General features: G+C 39.7%; 1 protein-coding gene across 13 annotated transcripts in view; it reads left to right on the top strand.

Annotated features, from left to right (window-relative positions):
* Nucleotides 1-23,674, top strand: part of msi2b (musashi RNA-binding protein 2b) — a 210,783-nt gene that overhangs the window by 104,171 nt on the left and 82,938 nt on the right. For all 13 annotated transcript variants that reach the window (XR_006252653.1, XM_043258806.1, XM_043258810.1 and 10 more), the window contains exon 7: nucleotides 9,056-9,104. Coding sequence is in view for 12 of the 13 variants with exons in the window: in XM_043258806.1 (XP_043114741.1) it covers nucleotides 9,056-9,104 (49 nt within the window). In the remaining variant the exon portion in view is untranslated. The remainder of the gene's footprint in view (nucleotides 1-9,055; nucleotides 9,105-23,674) is intronic.

Raw genomic sequence — 23,674 nt, 5'->3', positions numbered from 1 at the left:
TGTTCCTCGGCCGTTGGCCCGGAGGTTTGCTGGGGCTTTGCCACGCTGAGGTGCCCGGCTTGATTCCACTCCCATTTCATTTTGGAACGAAACAACCTTTGTCCTGCTGTCATTTCCCTCACACACGCTCCGTGACCTGCCACTCACACCTGCCGTAATGAAAGCTGACACATCCGGATTTGCTCTTAAATTTGCGGATTTGAACGGAAGGCCTGCCAGTGTTTCTGAAACCCTATTTACATACTAATTAACTGGCTTAATTACTGAATTTTCAAATGATTAATATCATTATAATACTTACATACACCAAAAACACCAGATGGAGAACATACTGTGGCAGTTGGATTAAACTGAACGGTAAATAAACAGAAACAACAGTAGTATTTTAAAGAAAACTGTAGTAATAGTCTTTTCAACCTTTTTTCAACTAGTTGTCACATATTGCTGATATGCTTTTTATATATTATCATGGGTTGAAAGAAGGTTTAAAATGTATTTTCTGAATACTATCTATCTATCAATCATCTATCTAAAAATTTCAGAGCATTCAAATTTGATTTTGTTTTTTTTTTAATTGGACTTTTATATTTATATAGTTTTATATTCTTTGGCATTTAATTGGGATTTATTTTCTATTCCCCCAACTGTTTTGTATTATTGCACTGTATCTTAATTTGTTAATATTTCTTTTGGAGTTGAATTGAGAATGACTTTTAATTTAATTCTTTACTGCAGTGAACAGTATGCAGAATTGCATTTTAATTTGAAATTCATTGACGGAGACCTAGAATTTTCTAGACCATGGTGGAAGAATACTGTTTTTCTGTCTATCAAGTTCAACTTCCTGTGGAGTATGGCAAATTCAATTTAAATTCACATTCATGAACCAAATGGTTGCATAAATTATATACGGCAGTATTTTGAATCTATTTTTGAATCTTTTTTCTGTCACCTGCACATTAAAAAAAAAAAAATACCCCCATGCTCATTTCTTTTTTTTTCTTCCCCAAACTACCATTTGGGCTTGAAAAAACGAGCCGTATCTTCTATTGTTGGTGTTACTAGAGAGACATAACTTGAACCGTGCTTGCTCCCAGGCACTTCCCGATGGATGGGCCATTCGCCATGCTAAAGCAGGGAAGAAGGCGGATCAGCTTGGCATGTTAAAGCGCCATAAATAAAATGCCATTGTGACCTGTTGGTCCTGAACAGCTTGCAAACAGAAGTGGAGGGTGGGATTCATCAGCAGGCCCTCTGGTCAACTCCACACTGTCCTGACAGTGCGGATAAATCTTAGTTGGCCCACTTGTGCCGTTCCAGTGTCATGCCTCGAGCTGAGTGGAGTAATGACTGTCTGTAACATCAGCTGCTGCCCTCTTCTCCAGGCCAGGTTCTCCTAATGCCACCCCGTCTCTGACCAGGGGCTTTCTGGCTCCACGCTCACTCTCATTCTGTCTGGACTCTGGATTCAGGCCGTAGTGGCAGTCTGTGGCTCACTTATGTCAGAGACGCTCTCATGAGGCAGGAACAGGAAGCCTAAATGTGTGGTCCGTTGTATTTTTACACTTTTTTTGGTTTATTGCAACACTTCAGCGCCGTAACTGCAGTTGTGTTAAGAGGTAGTTGATATGCAGTAGAAGCTTTGTTTCCCTGAGCACTCATACAGGAGCCAGCAATCTGTGCCAAGCCCCCTGTTGTCACCTTCTCAAGTGCACCACACATTGACAGTGTTTGCACACTCCAAATCTTGCATTACTTGCGCATTTCCATGCCTGCAGGAAATAAATGATACTGGAACAAGCAAAGTTCTGTTCAAACTATTTTTATTTACTCTGAAGCGCCTTTTAAACCACAAATAAAGCAGCAGATTGCTTAAAGAAAAGTCTTTTCCTGTACGGCATTGTGAGAAGTTAGCATTTTTCACTAGTATCTGGGAGCTAAGATCTGATACTTGTTCCAGAGTTCTTAGGCCGTTATCGCTGATGTTTACTCACTGCCCCTAAAGTTGTTAATAAAAAGAAGGTCTGCTTCTGTGTTTTCTGGGCTATAGAAAGGGCAAAGGGGTCATGTTTCTAGATCAGATTACGTCACCTGCAGTGCCGCACCAGAAGAGACAGTGACTCATGTTCAGTGCCGGGGAGTCGAGCCGCCCTTTTGACAACTCGCAATGCCACTGAATCAACTGGTGCCCTCTGATACATAGTCTCAGCGTCATCTGCTGTTAAAATATTCTATTCAGGGGTTCTCGCTGAGGTGAAACTATCTTGAATGATTACCATCTAGGGGTCATCAATAGAAGTACTAGGGTTTATAAGATATGTGTGGATTAATTGTATACATTAATACATTAATAAATATTTCCTTTTTTTTTTCTTAACTGTTACATGCTCATTTTTATTGCACTGATTTACCTGAATGAAAAAAAAAAAAGTTTTTTGCAGTCCCAACTTAATATGCAATGTCAGCTTTAAGTAAGCCATTTTCAGATTGATCATGTTTGACCATCCTAATTAACTTTACACAGGAACATTGTCAACCAATGGTGTGAGTTTGGGGTGGGACTGTTTGTTTGCCCAACCAATGAGTTCTTGCAGCCTGTTTGAAAACAGTAGTTAAAACCATTTTTTTTTTCAGTTCTTTTTGATTGTGCAGAAATTACGCACCTTGCTTTTAAGTATCTGAGTAAATGAGATACCTTAGTGATATGTGTTGTGTTGTGGATTTGACAAGAATATTTTTCTTCTCGGGAAGCATCACAATGTTCCTCAAGGTCACAACACGTCGTTAGACACAAATCGGTCAGCTTTTGCTTTTACGCAATAATTAGTGTCTAGTAAATGAATCGTGATTGTTTCTGGTTCTTGCTGACAGACACTGCTAGATGCCAGGATTTACACAGGATTTCAGTCCAAAGCTCTGTACGCAATGTTCATACGCAATGGCTCTGATAATTAAACCTTTTAAGGGCATAATGAGCTTATCGGGGGGGCTTCCTGCGGAAAGCGATCCTCTGCACCTAATCTCATCTGTTCCTCATCTTTAGACTGTCAGTTAAGAGCGTGGATTTACATACATTTACATCACGCCTCGTCAGCGTGACAACGGCAAAGTGACGATGAGTCGATAATGGCATAGAGTAATCTGCCGTGATGAGTGATGTCCGTGCCGTGGATTTTGGGGAGGATGTCTAGAGTTTAACATCCTGAGCTGCAGGTGTTGGTTTTTTTGTTGTCTTTTTGTTGGTCTTTTGCCTTTTATGTAGATGTTTGTGGTGCCAAAAGTTGCTGAAAACAGATTTGCCGCATGAGTGGCGAGCACCGGCACCACTGGAACTGAAATCACTGCTTATCCACCCTGCAAAAACAGTGCAGTGATCCCCCACCTCATAAAGGGCCTGTTGTTTGTCAAATATATATGTTCCCTTTTCACACCAGCGTTTTGTCACGGGTGGACCTGAAATGAGTTATCAGAGCTGCAGGTGTAGACATTTGACATCAGAAGGAAATAAATATCAGGTTTAGACCTGTGCGCACTGCTTTTGATACATCAGAGCAGCTATTCTCATCAATTATGAATTGGTGAACCTTAACCACAAATGCCCATTCCTTAGAAAAATGTCTCCTTAGAGGCAATGCTCGCTGCGATTTCATTCTTAAATGGCTTCTGGTGGCTGGATGGCAACATGTTTGCAGAGTCTAAGTGGCGATGTCAAGCAAGGACAGATAGTTGGGAGTTTTTAGCGTTTTTCAGAGAAGAAATGTGAAATATGAGCTGACCGCAGAAAGTGTCTTTTTGCCATTGAACACCAGGAGAGACTTATTTTTAAAGCTATCCTTTCTTTTTGTTGGGTTGTTTTGATCCGGTGTACATTAATTGCATCATTTTTTCCATCAACACGAGTATAGCCCAGAGCTGCGCATTTAATCACCACTGCTAAAAGCGAATGAAACATGCGTTTAAGACGCGGCCACAAGCGATCGCACTCCACTCAGTTACCGGCCAGATCAGTACAAAATTACGTACGAAAAGAAAGTGACTCCTCAAAATTAGAGCCGCCGAAACTCGATCCATCGTCCTTGAGCAGAAAAAAGAGCCCTGCTCCTTACACATTGATTTTTCCCAGCTAAAGAAAAGCGCAAGAACAAATGAAAGGGGGGGGGGAGAAAAAGAAACGAGGAGCCGTGAGCTGGAGGGTGTCTGCGGTAGATGAGGGAGTAGATTCTGCAGTCGACGCTGACAGTCACTTCCAATTCCGTTATGCAAATAAACGTCTCCCCTTCCACCCAGCCGTGGTGCTAAATGAGACCTGCCTTTGAATATCCATTTCCTCGTCCGCCACTGTTTATTTTTGATCGCCGGGGTTGTTTGCTCGATCACATTCGCGTAAACACGCATGCACGTGTTTGATGAGGTGTTGGGATGCGTTCAGACTTCTCTCTCATGTAACTAACCGTGCCATTGATCCACCTGTGTGTCCGGCATCTGCAGAGACATGTTTACTTGGACTGTTTCGTCTGGTTTTCCGCTTTTGGTCCCACATTTTGTCAATATAACGGGTTGCTTGTGTTTGTCGCTGAATCTCAAGATGTTAAATAGTTATCGGAAACACTGTTTGTTAGGGCAGGATGTCTCTCCGTTCCTACAAAGTAAGAAAGTCAGTGTCTATTTATGTGTGTGTGTGTATAGTGCATGTAAGATACATTTAGGCATTTTCTATTTCTATTTATAGCTATAAAATTGCATATATGTATAACTCAACAGACTTTGCCTGTGTTTTTGAAATAGCTATATATTATGCAGTACAAAATAAGTTTAAAATATGACATTAATTTGTTGAATGTATTTTCCATTTAAAAACTATTTCAAGAATGCAGTCGGAGGCCCCACTGGAAACTCTGTGTGAAGCTATTGTCGGTTTCTGTTGCTCATCCTCTCTGCTTCCTGTAAATGCTTTGAGTCAGAAAACCCACTGATGCCTTTGTCCCCTGATAAATAATTCAATGCGTCTGATTAAAATTTTTTGCAGCATGTGTTTTGGAGATTTCTGCCATGGTGTGACAGGCACGCACACGTTAGTTTGACACGAGGAGAGAGGTGGAGTCTGTTTTTCTTTCCTTACTGTCTGAGATTTAGCGAACGGTGATATGGCAGGTGGTAGATTCCACTCCCTGGCGGCTGAGTGAATTTAACCAAGTGTTGGATTGCCTTCTCTCCATCCCTCGCCTACATGTAAACACAATCTCCCCCTGTCTGACTGTGCTTCCTCCGGCTTGTATTCCCCCCTGTCCTCCTGCTGATACCTTCCACAGTTAATAAAAAATGGCCCCACAGACTTTCCAATTATATTTCTTACTTAAATGAAAACATGTTGTCAAGCAGCTTTGCACAGCTGCCATACAGGAACACACCGATCGAGACTGCACCAGGTTTACACAGGTTTACAGGAGTGAGCCAGCTTCAAGACAGTTTGATAGATGCACTTTTCGGACTTCGTTTTTTTGGAAAGCATTTTTATGTTGTTTTTATCTTATCTCGGTTTTGGCTTTTTATTTTATTATTTTTAAATACATCCAGAAAACTATGAATAGCAGCATTTCTCCAAAATGCTCTCTAAATATTAATGTTAAAAATTTTTTTACCTTATTTATTTGCTTTTGTTTTGTTTTTATATTGGGCTTTTTTAATTGGATTTTTAATTACATTTTTATTTTTCATTTGTTTTTTATATTATTATTTCAAAATGCTATGAATGAGCCATTTGTAGATTGATTCCCTCAATGTGATTTTTAAGCATCCAAAACAGCTGGACCAATGGCAAATAGAAAGTGGTGTTGTTATTTTTGCCTTTTTTTTTATGGTGACTCTAGTAGCATAGAAATGACTCTCATTTAGTTGTAAACATCATGTATTTTTCCTGTTGCTTTGAGGTCAGTTAGTGTTTAGCCCCTGGTTAACTCCACTGCATGTTGTGTTCTCTGGCAATATGAGGTCACAACGCCCGTGTGCTTTTCTTCATAACAGTCCCGCTATAAAAGCCCATAAAGGCCTGTGTCTCATAGGGCCGAATGTACAGCCCCTGCTAATAAGAAGCATAAATCTCAAGACGAGCTACAGTTGGCTTTCACAAACTACATTTAAACGCAGTTTTATCGACACTCAGACAGGACCTGCCCCTTCCATGCCTGTCATAAAACAGGCATTACCGTGGCATTTACTCATTGTGCCGGGTGCACAGCGCGTATTAGCCACTGACCAAGCTAAGAACGGCCAGTAAAAAGGCCACTTGTTCAGTCAATTATCAGTAATGGTGTTTAATGGCAAAGTGGCACGACCACCTATGGTGTGCCACGGGGGCTTTTAATGGCACCGTCCCTCTGGGCCTGGGGAGAATTCGCGCAATTTGCCATTATGCACCGTGTGCTGCCGCGTCTTTCCAGATGCTGTGGTCGGCTAATTAATTCCCCACCACATCAGAGTGCTGTAAGGCCACTTGTTTCGCATCGATCGGTGCACAACGAGCCCGGGGTCCCGCCATCCCGTGGCCCCTCAGAGTCGCAAGAGCTAACAAGTAAAGGTCAGGGCCATTTCGAATGCGGCACCATCGCATATGCAAGCGCCATTACCCTCGCAGACTCTCCGGAACCTTCTGCCACCCTTCTGAGAGAACTTAAAATGCCCCTTCCTCTCCCTGCTGCGTTACTAGAGAAGAAGAGCTTTCTGTTCTTTTCCATGAATTTAGTCACCCCTTTTTACCTCATCTCTCTCAGTGAATATAAAAGCGGGACTGTTATCTGTGGGGGCCGCCCGGCCCCCTTACATACTGAAGAGACAGCTATTATCCTTCAGGCTTTTCTTTCGCAGAAGGAGGAGAGAGCGGACCTAAGATTAGGCACAGACCGGGTGTGGGACCACGCTCACCTTTGTGCCGTGTCTGTATATGTGTGTGCCCTCAAGAGCTTCTTATCCCACAATCTGATGGCCGCTGGCAGGCTGAATCTATCCTTGAATACTCGTCCCCCCCATTGAAAAGCTGAATGGGTCAGGGTGGTTTGAAGGCAGCAAAGCATGCCTGAAGTGTGAAGTTGTGCATTTAGGCTATCGAGAATAACTGAAGAGCTTTTGAGAATATAAATATTGAGGGTAAAAAATTTAAGCAGATATATGAGGCATTTAATTCAGATTTTCAGTGAATATTATGATATAAATGTGCAGTTTAATTTTATTATTTTGCATTTATCAAAATTCTTTTTTGAAATTAATTTCAGTTTTATTACATTTATGTAATTGAATTAAAGAGATTTTTTTTTTTTTTGTATTTTTATAATCATTTTCAATTAAAATGTTTAGTTTTCACAATATTATGTGTAGAAATTGACCTATATGTCAAAGACCCGTGACATAGGTTCTTACTGTAAGAGAAATGTGGAGTGAGAGTGAGAAAGAGAGAGACTTCATGCTGTTTATGAGGAGAGACAGTTACATATGAGCCTGAGTCGAGGGCTGTCTCCTCCCATCATGCTTTAGTGCAGCTGTAGTCAAGAGTCTCTTCTCTTTCTGGACAGAACTGCACGCTCCGGCTACAGGCCTATAAACTAGAGCCCACCAGCATGGACAACATAATTATAGAGCTAACATACATCACTATGATTGTGAAAGGCAGGCATGATGGTTTATATTGCTGCATTATAATATTATACAGTTTATAGTTTACTGCTAATGCTAGTAGTTTCTCAGAAAAATCCATTTACATTGGCATCAACATTTTCATTAGATGCTATGATGTTTTAACTACATTCTGCAAGATAGAAACTGAGTATTACCAAGAACTCACCCATCATTGGTGCCCAAAGACTTTTTGTAAGAATTAACAGCATGTTTATGCAACGTAAAAGAATAATGACTCTTGTCTTGTGTTCCTATATATATGTATACAATACATATTCATTCATTCATTCATTTATGGTGAATTTACTTATTGTGGAAGATGCTGTATCATACAGAAGAAACATACACACACACACACACACACACACACACACACACACACACACACATATCCTTTTTCCAGTGGTCATTTTATAAAACGTCTTTCCCTGAACATACAGTAGAGCACTGTTTTAGAGGACCATAAATATGCATTGAGTGATAGCAGAGAATAACAGATTTCCCTCAGCCTCTGCGAGAGCGCCAGTCAGTGTGATCTTTATTGGAAGTGATTGAGGGTGATGAGGATCTCTAAAGCTCGCAGCTCTATTGTTCTCTATGGGGCTGAGTGACTGATGGCTCCTTTTGTGCCGGGAAGGTGTTTTTCCAACCGCCTGTACTTTAGGGCTAATCTCTGGGACCTCAGGAAGGAGCAGTGGAGTGTGCATGTGTACGTCAGCATGTGTACGCCAGGCATGGCATGCACTTTTTGAGCTTTTATTAGTGTGCGTGCATGTAATGTGAAAGAAGCTGAAAGGCGCATGTTCAGACGCACCGTGTCAGTGTGTTTGTGAGTGAGAAGACTATGGCTGGATGCACTCTGAAGCGTGTCCTTGCAGACAGGGTTTTCCTCAAGGATGAACAGGCCTCTGTCAGGGTCAGACAGGATGGTACCCTTGGGCCCGTGGAGGGATATCATTCCTCATAGAACATGGCCATGAGCAGCTTTCAGATCTGTACGCGTGTGTAAAATGCTTTTAGGCTCCAGTAGTTATCTATTTAAGTAGAAGTGCACAAGATGTTACACTATCAAAAAAGGCTGATGTTGAATATTTCAAATACCAGAAATTTTTTAATTCTTGTCCAGTCAACCAACCCGGGAAACCAATAACTGTTTTCTCAGTTATTAATATTAGAATTAATATGTAATCTTCAAGTAACTAAAATAATATGCAGATGATGTAAGTAATTGTTTCTACAAGCAATATTAAAATAATATTAATATCTAATAAAGTGAGTACAGTTGGTCTGGAATTTTTACTGTTTTTGTTGTTATTCTAGTGTAAATTTCAACCAAATCACTGGCAGTTTTGACACTTATTAACTAATTGTTCTCTCTGTTCTCTTACAGGTAGAAGATGCTATGCTTATGTTTGATAAAACTACAAATAGACATAGAGGTAAGAGCCCAGTTGTTTTGTGTGTGTGTATCTGTTTGTGTCTTTGCATGTGTGTGTAATGTTATTATGAATGTCCTTCAGTTATATTGTGCTGTTAGTCGTGCAGTTCAAAGTTACGCTCTGAAGCGTGAGTTTTCTGTAGCAATGCAGGAGCCCTTGTGCTGTGTTACATTATAGTATTATATCTTCAAGGACGTTTCATTTGAGCCCTGAAGGTCAAGGCTAATATGGTCCAATAAAAGAGCAACAATTTCCACTGTAGCCAATCCATCGACTCTATTTGATTAGGCCGACATTTACCATTGGATGCGCAGGGTGGAATGTTTCTCGGTCATGTTCACTCACGCCTGCAGGCTTGTGAGAAATGTACGATATCTTCAGACTTATGATATACTGAATTTGAGGTTATTGCTCACCTGAATGATGTTTCTGTAACTTTATTTCTGAGACTTTTTTACTGAGAAAGAATAAGCTTGGTGGAATGTTACAGGGCTTTGGGGTGATTTCGTTTATTTTAAATTTTTTTCCCTATTGTTGTGATTGTTAGTCATATAGGCACCCTAGTTGTTCCTGTAGTCATCAAGGAATGTCTTTGATGGAGTAAAGGAGGAGAATGAGAGTTGGAGAGAAGAAAATAAGAAGAAGTGACATGGGAAGGGAAGGGAAGCTAAGGTGAAGAGAGTAGAGAATATGTGATGAAAAGGAAAATGATGCTAGAAAAGGTGATGAAAAATGTGGGTGATGAAAGGAGAAATAGTAAAGAAGGAAGAGAAATGAGGAGAAGGAAGGAGAAATTGGAGGGTGGAAGAAAAATAAGGAGAAATGAGATTACGAAAATAAATGAAGTGGAGATACAAGGAGCATGAAGGAGAAGTAAAATATGGAGAATGAATGAGAAATAAAGTAAAAGGGAGAGAAATTGAATAGAAATTAGAAATAAGGGGGAGGGTGGTGGAAGGATGAAGAGAAATAAGGTAGAAGAATAGATGAAGGAGAGAAAATGAGATGAAGACAAGAAAGGGTGAGGTAAGGAAAGGAGAAATAAGGAGACTGAAGGAGAAAAAAAGAGAAAACTGGGAGAGAGAGTGAGAAATGAGAAGAGAAGTAAAGCTATTGTTAAAATGAAAAAGGAAGAGAAGAAAGGGGAAATGAGATGAGGAAAGGTAGTCTTTGGTCAGAGCGGGCCGTTGACTTCATCCAGCTGTGATCCCCGTGTCTCTGTGTGGCTTTAGCAGCAAGGCCTTTATAAAGCTTTAACTGACAGCCTGAGAGAGAGCAGAGCGGACGAGAAGAGGAAGAGACAGCACACGCACAGAGAGGCGAGCCGAGGAATAGCTAGCAGCTTTATGCTACAGTGTTCACAGGTATAGCAGCATCCTCTGTAGCGGCCTGAAAGCCACGAGAGAGATTCTTAGCCTTGAGTGGCCTTTGTGTGGGCTGAATGAAGAGGCCGAGGAACAGCGCTATGTCTTTTATGCTGCATAAGTGGCTTTCAGCGCTCACAGATGGGCAGGTTGTGGAAATGAAGTGGACGGTATTAATCTTTCAACCTGAGATTTGCCTTTTAATCCGTATCAGTCATATTTTAAAGGTGAGCGCACATGCGTGTCTGTGTTTGAAAGGTATGCAGATATGCATTGCCTTTTGTTATTTTTTTCTCTTTCTCTCTCACTGGACAACCCACCCCCCAACCCCCAAGGACTTCAGTGTGACGCTGTCCTCTGTGACATCGTCAGAACAGTCTGATAAGTCACAGTGATCTTACTTCCTTTTCGCACGATTAGCAGCTAAGTTTTTTTTTAATCTACATCACAACCTCGAGTCAAAAACAGTTCGCAGGTGATCGCAAATCGTCCGTGTCAACAAAACCGAGGATTTGTAAATGTCAAGATGGCCTCCGATCCGAAAAAGACACGCGCTTTCTTTTGTAAATGGAGATCAGAGCATTCAACAAATACACTTGCTGAACTTTGATCCACACTTTCTTCTGTTTCTCTATTTTGCCGTCCTTGATGCCCCCTTCTGTACTCGCTCTTGTAAATACTCCCATAGGGCAAAGTGTCCGTATCTATGGGAACGAAGGGGGCGGAGAGGGTTTCGGAGGAGCCAGTGCTCTCTGGAGAGCCCAAACTGTGTTTGAGAGAACTGACGGGTCGGAGTGAAGGTGGAGAGCGTCTGTTTGGCACTAGCTTCGGCCCCCAGTGGGAAAAAAACGCTATTATTCTCAAATCCTTGTGGAGGTAGCTAAGAGCAGCAAGGTCGGAAATGAGACTAGCTGCCATTAAACACACCGCTGGTAAACACCAAGTGCCAAACAATGCCGTCCACAACCAGCCATTTCCATTAAAGACCATGCATGCTTTTCAAAGAGATGCCCTACAATAGCGCAGCAACAATAGCAGCTTGCAGATTTGTCGCTTTTGTTTACTTGCCGGTTGGAATATGTGAGATTGTCTTTTTGTTTATCCGTGTCCTCTTTGTTAATTTTTTATTTTTATTTTTTCTCTCTCTCAAATGGTATCTTCAGCTAAACGAGGTGCCGTGGGGGTCAGCGGTTTTAATAGCCTCACAGCAATTACTTTACGTGGCTGCAGCTTCCACCGAAGTGAAGTGGTCAACTGGATGGTAATGGGAAGGCAGAGAGAGACATTTAAAATAGTTTTTGAAGAATAATGTTTAAATGAATGTGTTTTCTTACCTACTGAAAGAAACCTCCGACTGAAAGAGGAAAAGAGTAGGGTGAAATGCAGTCATGCTCTGTTCTCCAGCCATGTGTAAGATAGGATTTTCTTTTTTTCCCGAAGATATAAAATTTTTGTAGAATTTAATAAAATTTTGAGTGAGGTGTAGAACAGTTTGTTCATAACCATAAAATTGTATAATAGTTTGGACAAATTAAATATTTTATTTATTTTTTTTTTAATTATTTTAAATTGAGTAAATCATTTATTTATGTATTTATTTATTTTTTATATTGTATGCGCCCAGTTCAACCACTGATGTCTCAAGTATGTCCCCTTTTCCCCATCATTCCCTGTCCACTTTTTATTTTCATCAACATGCCTAAAGAAGAACTGCAACACAGAGAGATGATGTTGGAAAAAAGGACATTGTGTTAAACACAAAATAAAATGACAATAGCATTACTTTCTGTTCCCTCCACTGCAACACAAGACAATCTCACACTCTGATGTATTACTGTCATCATCTCCACTGTATGACTGCAATAGAACACTCGGGTGAAAAAGAGAGACAGAGATGCTAGTGGATGTCAGAGGACGGAAGTAAAGACAGACAGTCTCTAATCCGCCGCAGTCTGTCTGTCTTCACACCCCCCTGCAAGACTATTCAACACTGTCCTTCAGCTCAGAGGTGACGAACACGCGGCAGCTAAAAGACACTCTCTATTTATCCCCCCTCTCTGCTTTCCTTCTCCCGTGAAAAGGGCGTTAGCTGTGCCAGAATGGGAGGACAACAGCCAAGGTCTTGCATTCAGAGAGAGAGAGCGAGAATGATTGCAGTGGAGATCGAGCTGTTTGGTGGTAGAAATGGCCAATAAAGCCTGTCCTTTTTTTTTTTTTTTTTTTTTTTTTTTTTTTTTTTGCTGTGTCTGGAAAGGCTTTTGGCCCATATACACACTCGTACTCCATCAGGGCATATTTCAGTCTCCCCATCTTTTACCTGTTCCCTTTTCTGCCTTTCTGTCTCACTCTCTTTCCTTTTCTGCTGCTTTTTTCTTCTCTCGCTGAGCTGAGTCTCAAGTGAATATGCTACATCTGTGCTTCACAAAATGAGAAACAAAGTCTGTGCTGCGCTAGGCTGCCAGAGCCTGATTTTATACACCTTAGCACAATTCTGCTCTGATAATCTCAGCGCTGAACATTCATCAGTCTGACTGTAGAGACACTGTATAGGCCAGAAAACCCCTAAATACCAGACAGCTGTGTTTTGGTCATTTCGACCACTCGAAGAGCTCCAGAGATGAACTCGATAGTGGTCAAAGGGTTAGGGTTAGGAACACCAAATTTGTAGACACTTAAAGGTACGGTTCATCTTTAAAATGAAAATTCTATCATCATTAACAAATTTTCTTTTTTCATCCTATGCACAAAAGGAGCTTGCTTTATTCATTTGGTTTTGTTTTGTGGATATTTTTGACAAATCTTTTTTTAAACGCAAATCTTCATAAACGCATATATATATTAATCAGTCCTTACGTGATACTGCCTGAATCACTCCATAACCAACCATGTAGTTATGAAATTCATGCGTTTTTGTTCAGTTTTTCACACACACACACACACACACACACACACACACACACACACACACACACACACATATATATATATATATATATATATATATATATATATATATATATATATATATATATATATATATAGAATTACTCAAGCGCTTGTTCAAATATGTACTCAATACTGTAAGCACAAGGACATTTGCTCGACTTTTATGAATTTATACGTCAGGTGACATCCCCAGATTTGACAGTATAAAAGAGTTTTAAAGGGATGTGATAAATAAAAGTGGAAGCTCTTCAGTAGCTTTTTCTGGCGTGGAATATTGCTGGCGTGGCATTTCGAGAGAGATTCATTACTGTTGTTGCCAGCTAACGATGCCCCTCATTGTCATTTAATAGGCTGTGCAAACAGATGTGTCCCTCCAAAATCAAATGTTTGTCTTTCTACATAGCTGACCGAAGCACTGTGTGTTGTCTCTTTGTTTGTTCGTGTGCATAAGAGAGAGTTTGCACATGCGATTGTGCCAGTTTTCTGTCTCGTGTGCTTGCGTGCGTTCAGAGATAATATGTTATGTTGGTGTATCTGTGTTTTTGCATGTGTAAGAAGCAAAAAGACACAATTTGACACATTTCACATCCCACAAGTGGATTTCTGCTTTTGTTAATATTTCATCCTCAGATAATAATAAATGATATGATGAAATCGACTGAAAGAGTGGTATGTTCCACACATAAGGAGACAGAGTGTGTTTTCGCAAGATCAATATGAAATGATAAAAACTTCACGATCAAGGTTAGTCAAATCGCTCCCAGAGTGAAGTGCAGCGTTTTTTTGCCTTCTCCCTTTGATCTGTGTTCCCAGCGGAAATGTAGCTTGGTTGATTTTACGTCTCGTTCCCAAACACACCCAACGAGTCATTCCCGAACACACTCAAAACGCTGTGCGTTTAGTCAGATGAACTCATGCCACTTTTCATCCGCAGCTTTGAAGAAGATTTTGATAGCTTAATGATCTGCTAACATCCCTCACTTTTAATAAATACTACAAAACACACATTCGCAGTGTGTGTTTTTTGGAGTCTACTGCTCAAGCTGGCAGTTTAAAAGGCAGTTTATATATATACACACACACACATATATGTGTGTGTGTCTGTGTGTGTGTGTGTGTGTGTGTGTATCTGTGTGTGTGTGTGTGTATATATATATATATATATATATATATATATATATATATATATATATATATATATATATATATATATATATATATACTTGCCCCCTCCCACAGCGATAATATCGTGCATAAAATATGACAATATAAAAAATTTGCATATCGCCCAACCCTAACATTATATTTTTGCTGTATGCAGAACAATTCTCTGTGAGTAGCTACAGTTAGTCTAAAAAACATTATTATGCTCTACAGCTAAAAAGGCTTAGCGGCGTTTGCACAATCATGACAACAGCTCTCATTTATTTGTCCACTTTTTTCTTATTCATTAGGATGACAAAAAGATCCAAACCCTGTAGAACTCATCAATCACGGTCCATTTGCAAACAGCAGTCGAGGATGCTTAACTGCAATATTCAGATGCAAAGTCTTAAGTGCAGTTACTTCTCTGTTTACTCCAACGGCTGAGTGATGATTAGCTGCATCCCTGATTGAGCCTGAAGAGGGCTGGCAGGCTCAGATCAGCTGGGTGGTGATTGGTAGATGTAGAAGACTAGGAAGTTGGTAGTTTTTTTTATTTATTCAGTCACTCTAACACACACGCCCTTCAGTCTCTGGTTTCCTCCGAACAGTCTTGATTCGCCACATCACGGTGAAACGTTTTAGCGGCTGACGAGAAGCTGGTTGTCAAACGTTCCATATAATCTTGACAGACTTAAAAGCATCTAGTATCGTTTATAGTGTTTACATGCACAATATCCCATCAGTTATGCTGAATCCATGCACATCCTTTAAACTACGTTCTTTTTATCAGATAAACCATTTATTTGCCCGTTTTATTTACACCTTTATGTTATGCAGTACTCTAAATCTCTTCATTCTCTCTTTTAGGAGCTTACAAGGGACTGATAAATATTATACAGTTTCATATCCCTGATTTATCCCCATCGTCGCTCTGAATTGGTGTTTTCTGTTCCAATCAATACTGCTACAGGGCTGTGTTTGTGGACGGCACTATAGAAGGACGTTCTCTTAAATGATCAGGGACATCCTGTGAATCAGCTGTACTTAATCTCTCCCGATCGCTTCTGTGCCGCGTCTGCTTTCTGCTGACTATGCTTCGGAAGTGTGGCAATAATGTAGCACCGAGTGTGTAAACAATGTAAGTACTGTTGATCCGCAGAAGGTCCTTTAAAGCCCACAAAGGTTAGCCGAGTTTGCTTTGGCCTTTTGCGACGTAATGGCAGCAATTTCCACTGGCTTCACGTACGGCACGGCTTCCCATCATAGATCCCTGAGTAAACCTAATTAGATATACCTTCACCTTTCCTGGCGTGATTTCAAAAGGGGGCCGCACCATTCTCTTCCATTAGCGATTAATATCCTTTCTCCTTGTAGATATCTTTGCACGATATTAGTGTTTAGCGCAGAATGTCATCGAAATATCATAGTTAATCATACACATTTTCTCAGCACCACGTTTAATTGGAGCTGCTCTAATCACTGTGAGGAGGAAATTATATGTTCAGTTTTCAAGGGAATGACGGAGGCCTGAAGCTTCAGAGATGCGTTAGGAAGAAATAATTTGGTGTTTCTTCAACTGCAGGTACTTTTGTGTCCTGGAGTTAATTTTTATTAATTCATTTTATTTTTACTGCCAGAACAACTTTACAAAAATAAATAAATACATTTAGATCAAGAATTGTCATTTTTATATGAAAAATATATATATATATATATATATATATATATATTTATAATATAATTCATGATGTCCATTTCAGTTTTTTTTAGTAGACAAGCTAAGCTTGTATGACTGAAAAGTTTTAAGTCCACATGCCCAAAAGTGGCCATATTTTAAGAAACACTCAACATTGTATGATAGCAACCCAGTGAGAAGGTTTTATTCATTCAGTAGAAACTCCCTGACCAGTCTGAACTGGTTCTTTTCACACCATTGTCAGTCACAACTCGGAGACAGATGAACAAATTCAGGTCATTTGTCCTCCAATAGGCTTACACCTCGAAATGTTGGAAGGTTCATAAAGCCTCCGTGGTATTGTGACTGGCACAGGGTTTGCTGCAGGTGTGCTTGGGGGTTCAAAGGGTATGAAGAAAGGCCCTTTGAAGCGGCTGAAGTTCATGCGTTGACCTTTAGCAGCCCAGTGTTGGACTCCCTGGAAGCCGAGAGAATGACTGCTTAAGCAGGCACACCGCTGACAGAGTGGACCGATGTGCCGGCATTTACGGGACCAAATTCACTGAGCCTTGTTAAAGGCACAAAAAGATTAAAAAGAAAGAATGAGTGACTTTCTAAACAAGAGTTACTCTAACCTTCAGCAGCCCATTATGAGCCAGCCATCATCCCAAAAAGTCCCTTCGGAAGGTGATTCTTCAAGTTGTATGCTGCTATTATTATGCTGTGCCTAAAATCGTATCAGTATGAGAGCTGAGAATCAGTCAGGATTATTTCAGGCTCTTATATAAGGAAGAACATAACTTATTGAAGCAGCTATCTGCTAGCTTTCTCTAGAGAAATTTACAGCCATCTATAAAATGAGAAACACAAAAAATATCATTTCCATTTTCCCATCATCCCTCTTATCACCTAAAGTTATCCTAGATGTATTGGGACATAAAAAAAAAAGATTTAAATCCAGATACCAATTAGACATTAGGCGAGAGGGTAGTCATTCAGCAAACGATTGGATTACTGATAATTAAAATATTGAAAAAAAATTATTTAGCATGCATATACGATGACAGAATTACAACTATTCATTTTAAGACTAACAAAGTCACTACGGTAACTATACTGACTACTCGAATATGAAATGCAGTTTTACAATTCGCTAACAGCTATCTAGTCTTTTTTTATATATATATATAAAAATATGCCGGTGGCAAACATCCTACCGTGGGTCTCGGGGATTAGATTCCACGTGGGACATGACAGCGGCTGCCTCCGAGTTATATGTCATTGTGTATGGAATTACGCAACCGCTGACCTTTTAATGCTGCTGGCTCCTCAATTTATGACCTCTTCAAACACAGCTCTCAGAAACAGCCACCCCAGCGCGAGTCCGGCGTACGGCGAACACACAGCGCACCATATCAGCATTCATAGAGTCCTGAACACATTCTTTTCCAGAGGTTAAGCACTGCAGGGGATTGGCAAGCGTGCTCGGAAAGGAGAAACAGGAAACATACCATCTCCAACACTGGAAAGTGTTTTAGTGAGCGTGCGCTATTGTTTTTATGCCTCACTCGAATAATGTCAGCAGTATTATGCAGGGCCCTTCTGTGAGAGGGGGGTAAGCAAGACAGATTATTATGTTTTATTTCATGTATGTTGTGTTTCTTATCATAAAAATGGTTTCTTGCTTTCTTCTTCCCTTTGTTTTGCGTTGAAAGCCCTCGTAAATCACCAGGTGGCATTAGTGGAATAATAGTTGCTGCATTGTTAACCTGCCGAAGTGGTTCTTTCTCATTTAGGATCGATAACGTGCCCATGTGTGATATAACTTGCCGTACATGCAGAATTCTCTGTTTAGGCAATTAATTAGCTCAGAAGTGAAAAATAGCAATTTCCGTAACATACATGAAAGGAATCATTTAATGAATCATTTAAGTGACCCCTTGTAAGGAAATATCACAATTGCTGTGAAGTGCTGCCCTTAGTTTGATTGGAAAATTAATTGTGCGGATTGTAGCCTATAAACAGAACACCTTTATAGTCATGGCTGTGGAGAAATAAAGCTTTTCTTTGAAACTTTGGAAGGCAAAACATTACGAAAGGTAAAGTAAGCTCTCTGCAAGCAACACTAAAGGTTGTTGCATTTGACTCACACACCGAAAATAAATAAAATTAATTTGTAAAAATAAATGTTTATTGTGTTACACCATGTGTGTCTCTTGTAAGTGCCTTTATTTTACTTAAAAACTGCAAAAAAAAAAATATCATTATCAAAATCAATATTATACCACAAATGCTGTTAGTAAAGCTTCAGTATCTCCATACAGAGCAGAAAAGGACAAACATTAAATGCGAAAATAGGCTTTTATTCATATGTGCTGTTTTTTACTTCCACTAGTTCTTGTAACGCCTCAGAGCGCCATTCGCATGCGGGGACTGATAAATGTATAATGTGCAATTATCATTAATTATCATTAACTGAGCAACGCAACCCTAAGCTCAGAGATGTTCAGAACAAGGATCTGCGACGCGCCCCATGTCGACGAATAGTGCCACTGAAAATTGTAGCTATACGAGCCTTCATGTTGAGAAGTCATCAGAGAAATTAAGAGTATGTGGGTGTTCTCGACTAAAGGCTAAATTGTTTTCATTAGCACAAACAAGTGAAGCGACAGTGTTTATCAAAATGACAGAAAGTTGGAAATGTGAAAAGTAGTTCTGTTTTTTTTTTTTTTTTTTTTTTTTTTTTTCTCTCCATTTATTTATTTATTAGTAGCCACATCATGTTATCCCCCATGAGCCTTTCACTCTAAGTACTTATACTTTCACTAACCTGCAATAAACTTCTCAATCTCCTCAGAATATCCCCCTGATTGACACCTCTGACCTTTCGTTCCGGGCATTTGCCGAGCAAAAACGGCCCATCCCCCTGGTGATTGGCTGGCATGTTTGTGATTGCCTTTAGCTGATTGGCAGGCGGGGTGATTGGCGGGGGGTCTCCGGCTGGCGGCGCAGGGGGAGTCGGGGAGCAGCTGCAGAGGCGGGCTGGTCTCTTGGATGTGAAAATGGTTTTGATAAATAATAAAACAGTGGTAATAACCAGCTGCTTTTAAGGTCACGTGACCTTCCGCCACAACCGCCATGCAAATAATGACTTTACGACAACCTGATTGGTTCATGCATTATTAAGCCCAGCCCCCCTCGGCTAACTCCACCTGGTAATGGCACCACAGGTGTCCTCACATGGCCACGCAAATATCATCCTCTTTCATTTGCTTTTTATTCTTTCTTTTTAATCCCATCTCTCTCTTGGCATGGCCCTCAATTTCCCTGTGGAAATAAAGGCCTGGTTATTGTATCCACCGGATGAAGCTTCCCTCGGACTGTGTGCTATCATGATTTTTCTTGTGTGGCTAATGAGGCTGTGGTTGTGTGTGTGTGTGTTTTGGAAGGAAGGCAAGCGAGAAAGAAAGCCGTATTGACTCTATACTTCCCTGGATGCTTACTTCCAATATGATCCATTGACACTTTGTGTGACTGCGCAGTATGGATTCCGCTGTGGCAGTTCATACTCACCACTTCTCCACATCGATCTTTTTGTCCTCGCTATCTGTGTGTGTGTGTGTAGTAGATGACTTTACACTGACAATAGAATAGAGAAAGGAACAAAGCTCAGCACCTACGTAGTCATTCTCCCTTCACAGATGGATTGCACATAAACCTGCAGCAAAGGCCCTCGATTTCTGTTTGTGAACTAGGTGAAGAGCTTGATATGGATTGACTTGCTGGTTTTCGTTAGAAAAGTACAGGCACTGGATGGAGCAGTGGACTAGAGGGTAGCGCACACGCTTCGGGCCTGTTGAGCATCGGTGCTAATGTGGGCGATGTAGGTTTGAACCCAACTTGCATCTTGACCTTATTCGGTGTGCAGTTTCTGTCAGTGCTGGGGTTTTTTGGGAGGTTATCTGGGTGTTTGGTTGCTTAAGCATTTTACGGGCTCTGTGGTTTTAGTGCATATCTGCATTACCATTCAAATTTGTATTTAAATATAATTTTATTGTTGTAATGGCTAGAATGAATTACATTACACGCAGTTACAAGCTGCCTTATTGGTGCTCAAGAAACATTTCTTGTCATTATCAATGTTAAAAGCATTGTGCTGCTCTTATAATGTTGTCTCATGATTTTAGGATCATTTGATGAACAGAGAGTTCAAAAGAACAGTGTTAATGAAATAAGTAACAGTGCAAAAGTTGCTGTCACTTTACATCGATTTAATACATCCTGAATAAAAGCGCTTAAAAATGTGTGTGGTTTCTAGGAAGTTCTAAGTGATAAGTCATAAGTGTTTTTTTGTGTGTCATTGTTTCATGATATTCTATGTGTGATGTTCTGGTCTCTAGATATGTCTCAGGTGCCCTTTAATAGAAATGTATTAAACTTTTTTGCCGGTTTTCTTTCCACAAGACAAAAACCATAAGTCAGATTGCTCAGAGAAATAAGAACACACCTCTCCTCCAACAATCTGTGTGATCTGTGCAAAGGGGAGACATATAATAGCTAGGCTTAGGTGTGCATTCAAATCAAGCATGATAAAGTGTCCGCTTTTCTTTCAGCGGTGGAATGCTTTGAGATTTTCTGAGGTTTGTGTACAGACTGCATTAATGTTCTGTCTTAAGTAATTTATGTAACCTTCTCAAGAAAAGCATGGTGTGAAACCACACTGATGAACAGATGCTTGGCGGGCATGACACAGTGATGTTGTTCACGTCAATTCACGTCTAAAGAGCCAACATGAAACCTGGTGAAAATGACACTGTAAATATAAACAAGGGATTTTCAAGTGAAGCGAGAGATTGTAGAATTGAGAACTTGTGTGGATAGCAGATAATATATATTTTTTTATGTTATGGCCAATGGCAACTATAATGAACAATATTATGAATTATAGAGAGTATAATGTGTGGTGTTTTACAATGATGATAAAGTTGTATTAAGCAGAAATTTTACACGCTTGTTTTTAAACGTTTAAATGCTTGTTAAATAAGCAATAATACCGTGCATCTCAAATCTATTAAAAAATGCGAATGGTTTTTGGGAATTCTCTGAGTACGAGCTTTTTCTTGTGCTTCCTCTAAAGGCTTTCCAGGAGAATGTGTTGGCTGAAGATGTGTGCCGAGGGTTTGTTCTGGAGGAAATCTCTGTTTAAAGAGGATGTTGTAAGGTCCTAGTGCACCGCTGCAATCACTCATAACCGAGAGACCAGCTGAGGCTTAAAAAACCCCACTGAAATCTCACCCACTCACACATTTCCACTTTAACCTCCCAACCCTCCCTTTCCCTCCTCAGATGTGTTGTACCTGTCTCCCTCCATCCCACACCATCTCTCCATTTCTTCCTCTGTGTCTCATCACTCTATTTCCCCCAATACCCCCCACTTTTCTCTGTGGCTTTTGTCAGAAGAAAGTGACAGGTCCCGACGGAGGAAGCCAGGGAACAGCGCGGCACAAGACAGTCCTCTGGCGTTCCACAGCCTCGGCACTTTGTGTTTGAGATGTTCAATCAAAATGCTAATGGCTCTTGCGACGAGGGAACGATATTATTGTTCCACTAATTGATAAGAGAAGGAAGATGGAAGGGCCCCGTGTTGCCGGTCTATGCTGCCGCATACCCGCCGCTCAGACACTCTGTTTTAATTACAATTACACAAATGAAAGGGAACAAATTGATCCAACGAACAAACTGTTTGCTGTTGCTCCCCTTTGTGTAGTAAACACTATACATTATTTAGTCATTTTATGCATTATTTATTCCATACCTCACTCCCATTTCATTATTGAGATCCTATGGAAATATGCTGAAATGTTTTTGAATCAAGTCATAGGAAACAGCCCCAACTTATTTTGAAATAATAACGATTTTGTCATAATCTTTTTACAAGTATTACTTGGCTGCATTACACCAAAAGAAAAATAGATAAAAACTGCATAGACTAAATTCTGATTGGACGAGACACTATACACTATTTAGTCACTGTAAATCTTATAATTAATAAGGATTATACTCATGAATACTATAAATACTATAACTTATAATCAAGCAAAATTGAACTTTGAACTTCAAAGTGCAACTAATTGTGTCCTGAGAACTCCTCCAGTTCTATTCCAGTCAGTGAACTTTGACACTCGAGCAGAAATGTCGTTTTTTTGGGGGGTTTTTTTGCTGTTAAGTGACCTTAAGCAATCCATTGTGACCCTTAGCTTGAAACAGGAAACAATTCCCTTGATGTTGTCTGTCTGCTCAGAAACATCAGCCTCCCGTACTTTGTTGGACTATTGATATGTGTGTTTTTTTTTTCTGTGAGGTGTCTAAGTATAGCCAGGGGCCGAACCTTTTCCATGAATCTTTGTAGGGGTCACGAGAGAGAGAGAGACATTTCACTGTCTGTAGACATATCAGAGCTCCATGCTCTGCTGGGTGGCATAGAAAGGGCAATTAATAGCCTGTCCGGTTATTTCTTTCTGTTGGAGTGTCCGTCAAGTGGGAGTGATGCTCCTGTCCGCAGTGTTCCTTGGAGATGTGATCTGTCTTATTAAGTTGTCGACAGTTTTGTGTGTGTAAGAGTGAATAGACTGCATATACTACAAAAACTACATATTTTCAAAGTCTGTTAGTCAGTGGGTTGTCTGAATTAGTGTATAATATGTGTGTGTGTGTGTGTGTGTGTAGTCAACATATGAAGTGGATCATAAAAATGAATCCAGGTTGTCATAAAGCAAGAATAATGAAAGGTTTTGATCCACTTCAAATGAGAACTGCTGTATATATATGGATATGGGTAGTTATAGCAAAATAAATAGCAAAAAAAAAATGATATAGCAAAAATGTAGAAAAAAAAATTAAAACACAAATGACATAAGAAAAATATATCATCATTCTTAAAGTAACAAATACAAATATTTTTGTTTTTTACATTTTTCTTTCAACATCCTAAGAGTCATTGATATGTCATCTACAATTTTATATATACAAAAAGAGTCATAAAAAAGTATATGTCATCTACAATTTATATATATATAAATATATATATATATATATATATATATATATATATATATAAAATAAATTTTTATATATATATATAATATATATATATATGTATATATATGTATATATATGTGTATATATATATATATATATATATATATATATATATATATATATTTATGTATATAATTTTTTTGTAATTAGTCTATGTGCACTTGGAATGGAATAAAACCTACATTTTTTCATACATTACTACTTTTATATGTATTTTCTAATAATTATTTACAACATTATTTTGTGTTTCTCCATGTTATTTTTTTTTACTCTTTCCAGCCTATGTTCTTGTCACTGGTCTGTGTGTGTATGTCCTGGAACCACTTGCAACAGTATGTGTG

The sequence above is a fragment of the Puntigrus tetrazona genome, chromosome 15, assembly GCF_018831695.1.
Source record: "Puntigrus tetrazona isolate hp1 chromosome 15, ASM1883169v1, whole genome shotgun sequence".
NCBI classification, from domain to species: Eukaryota; Metazoa; Chordata; class Actinopteri; order Cypriniformes; family Cyprinidae; genus Puntigrus; species Puntigrus tetrazona.
The sequence above is the reverse complement of the archived record's forward strand: the minus strand, read 5'-3'. Positions and strand labels throughout refer to the sequence as shown.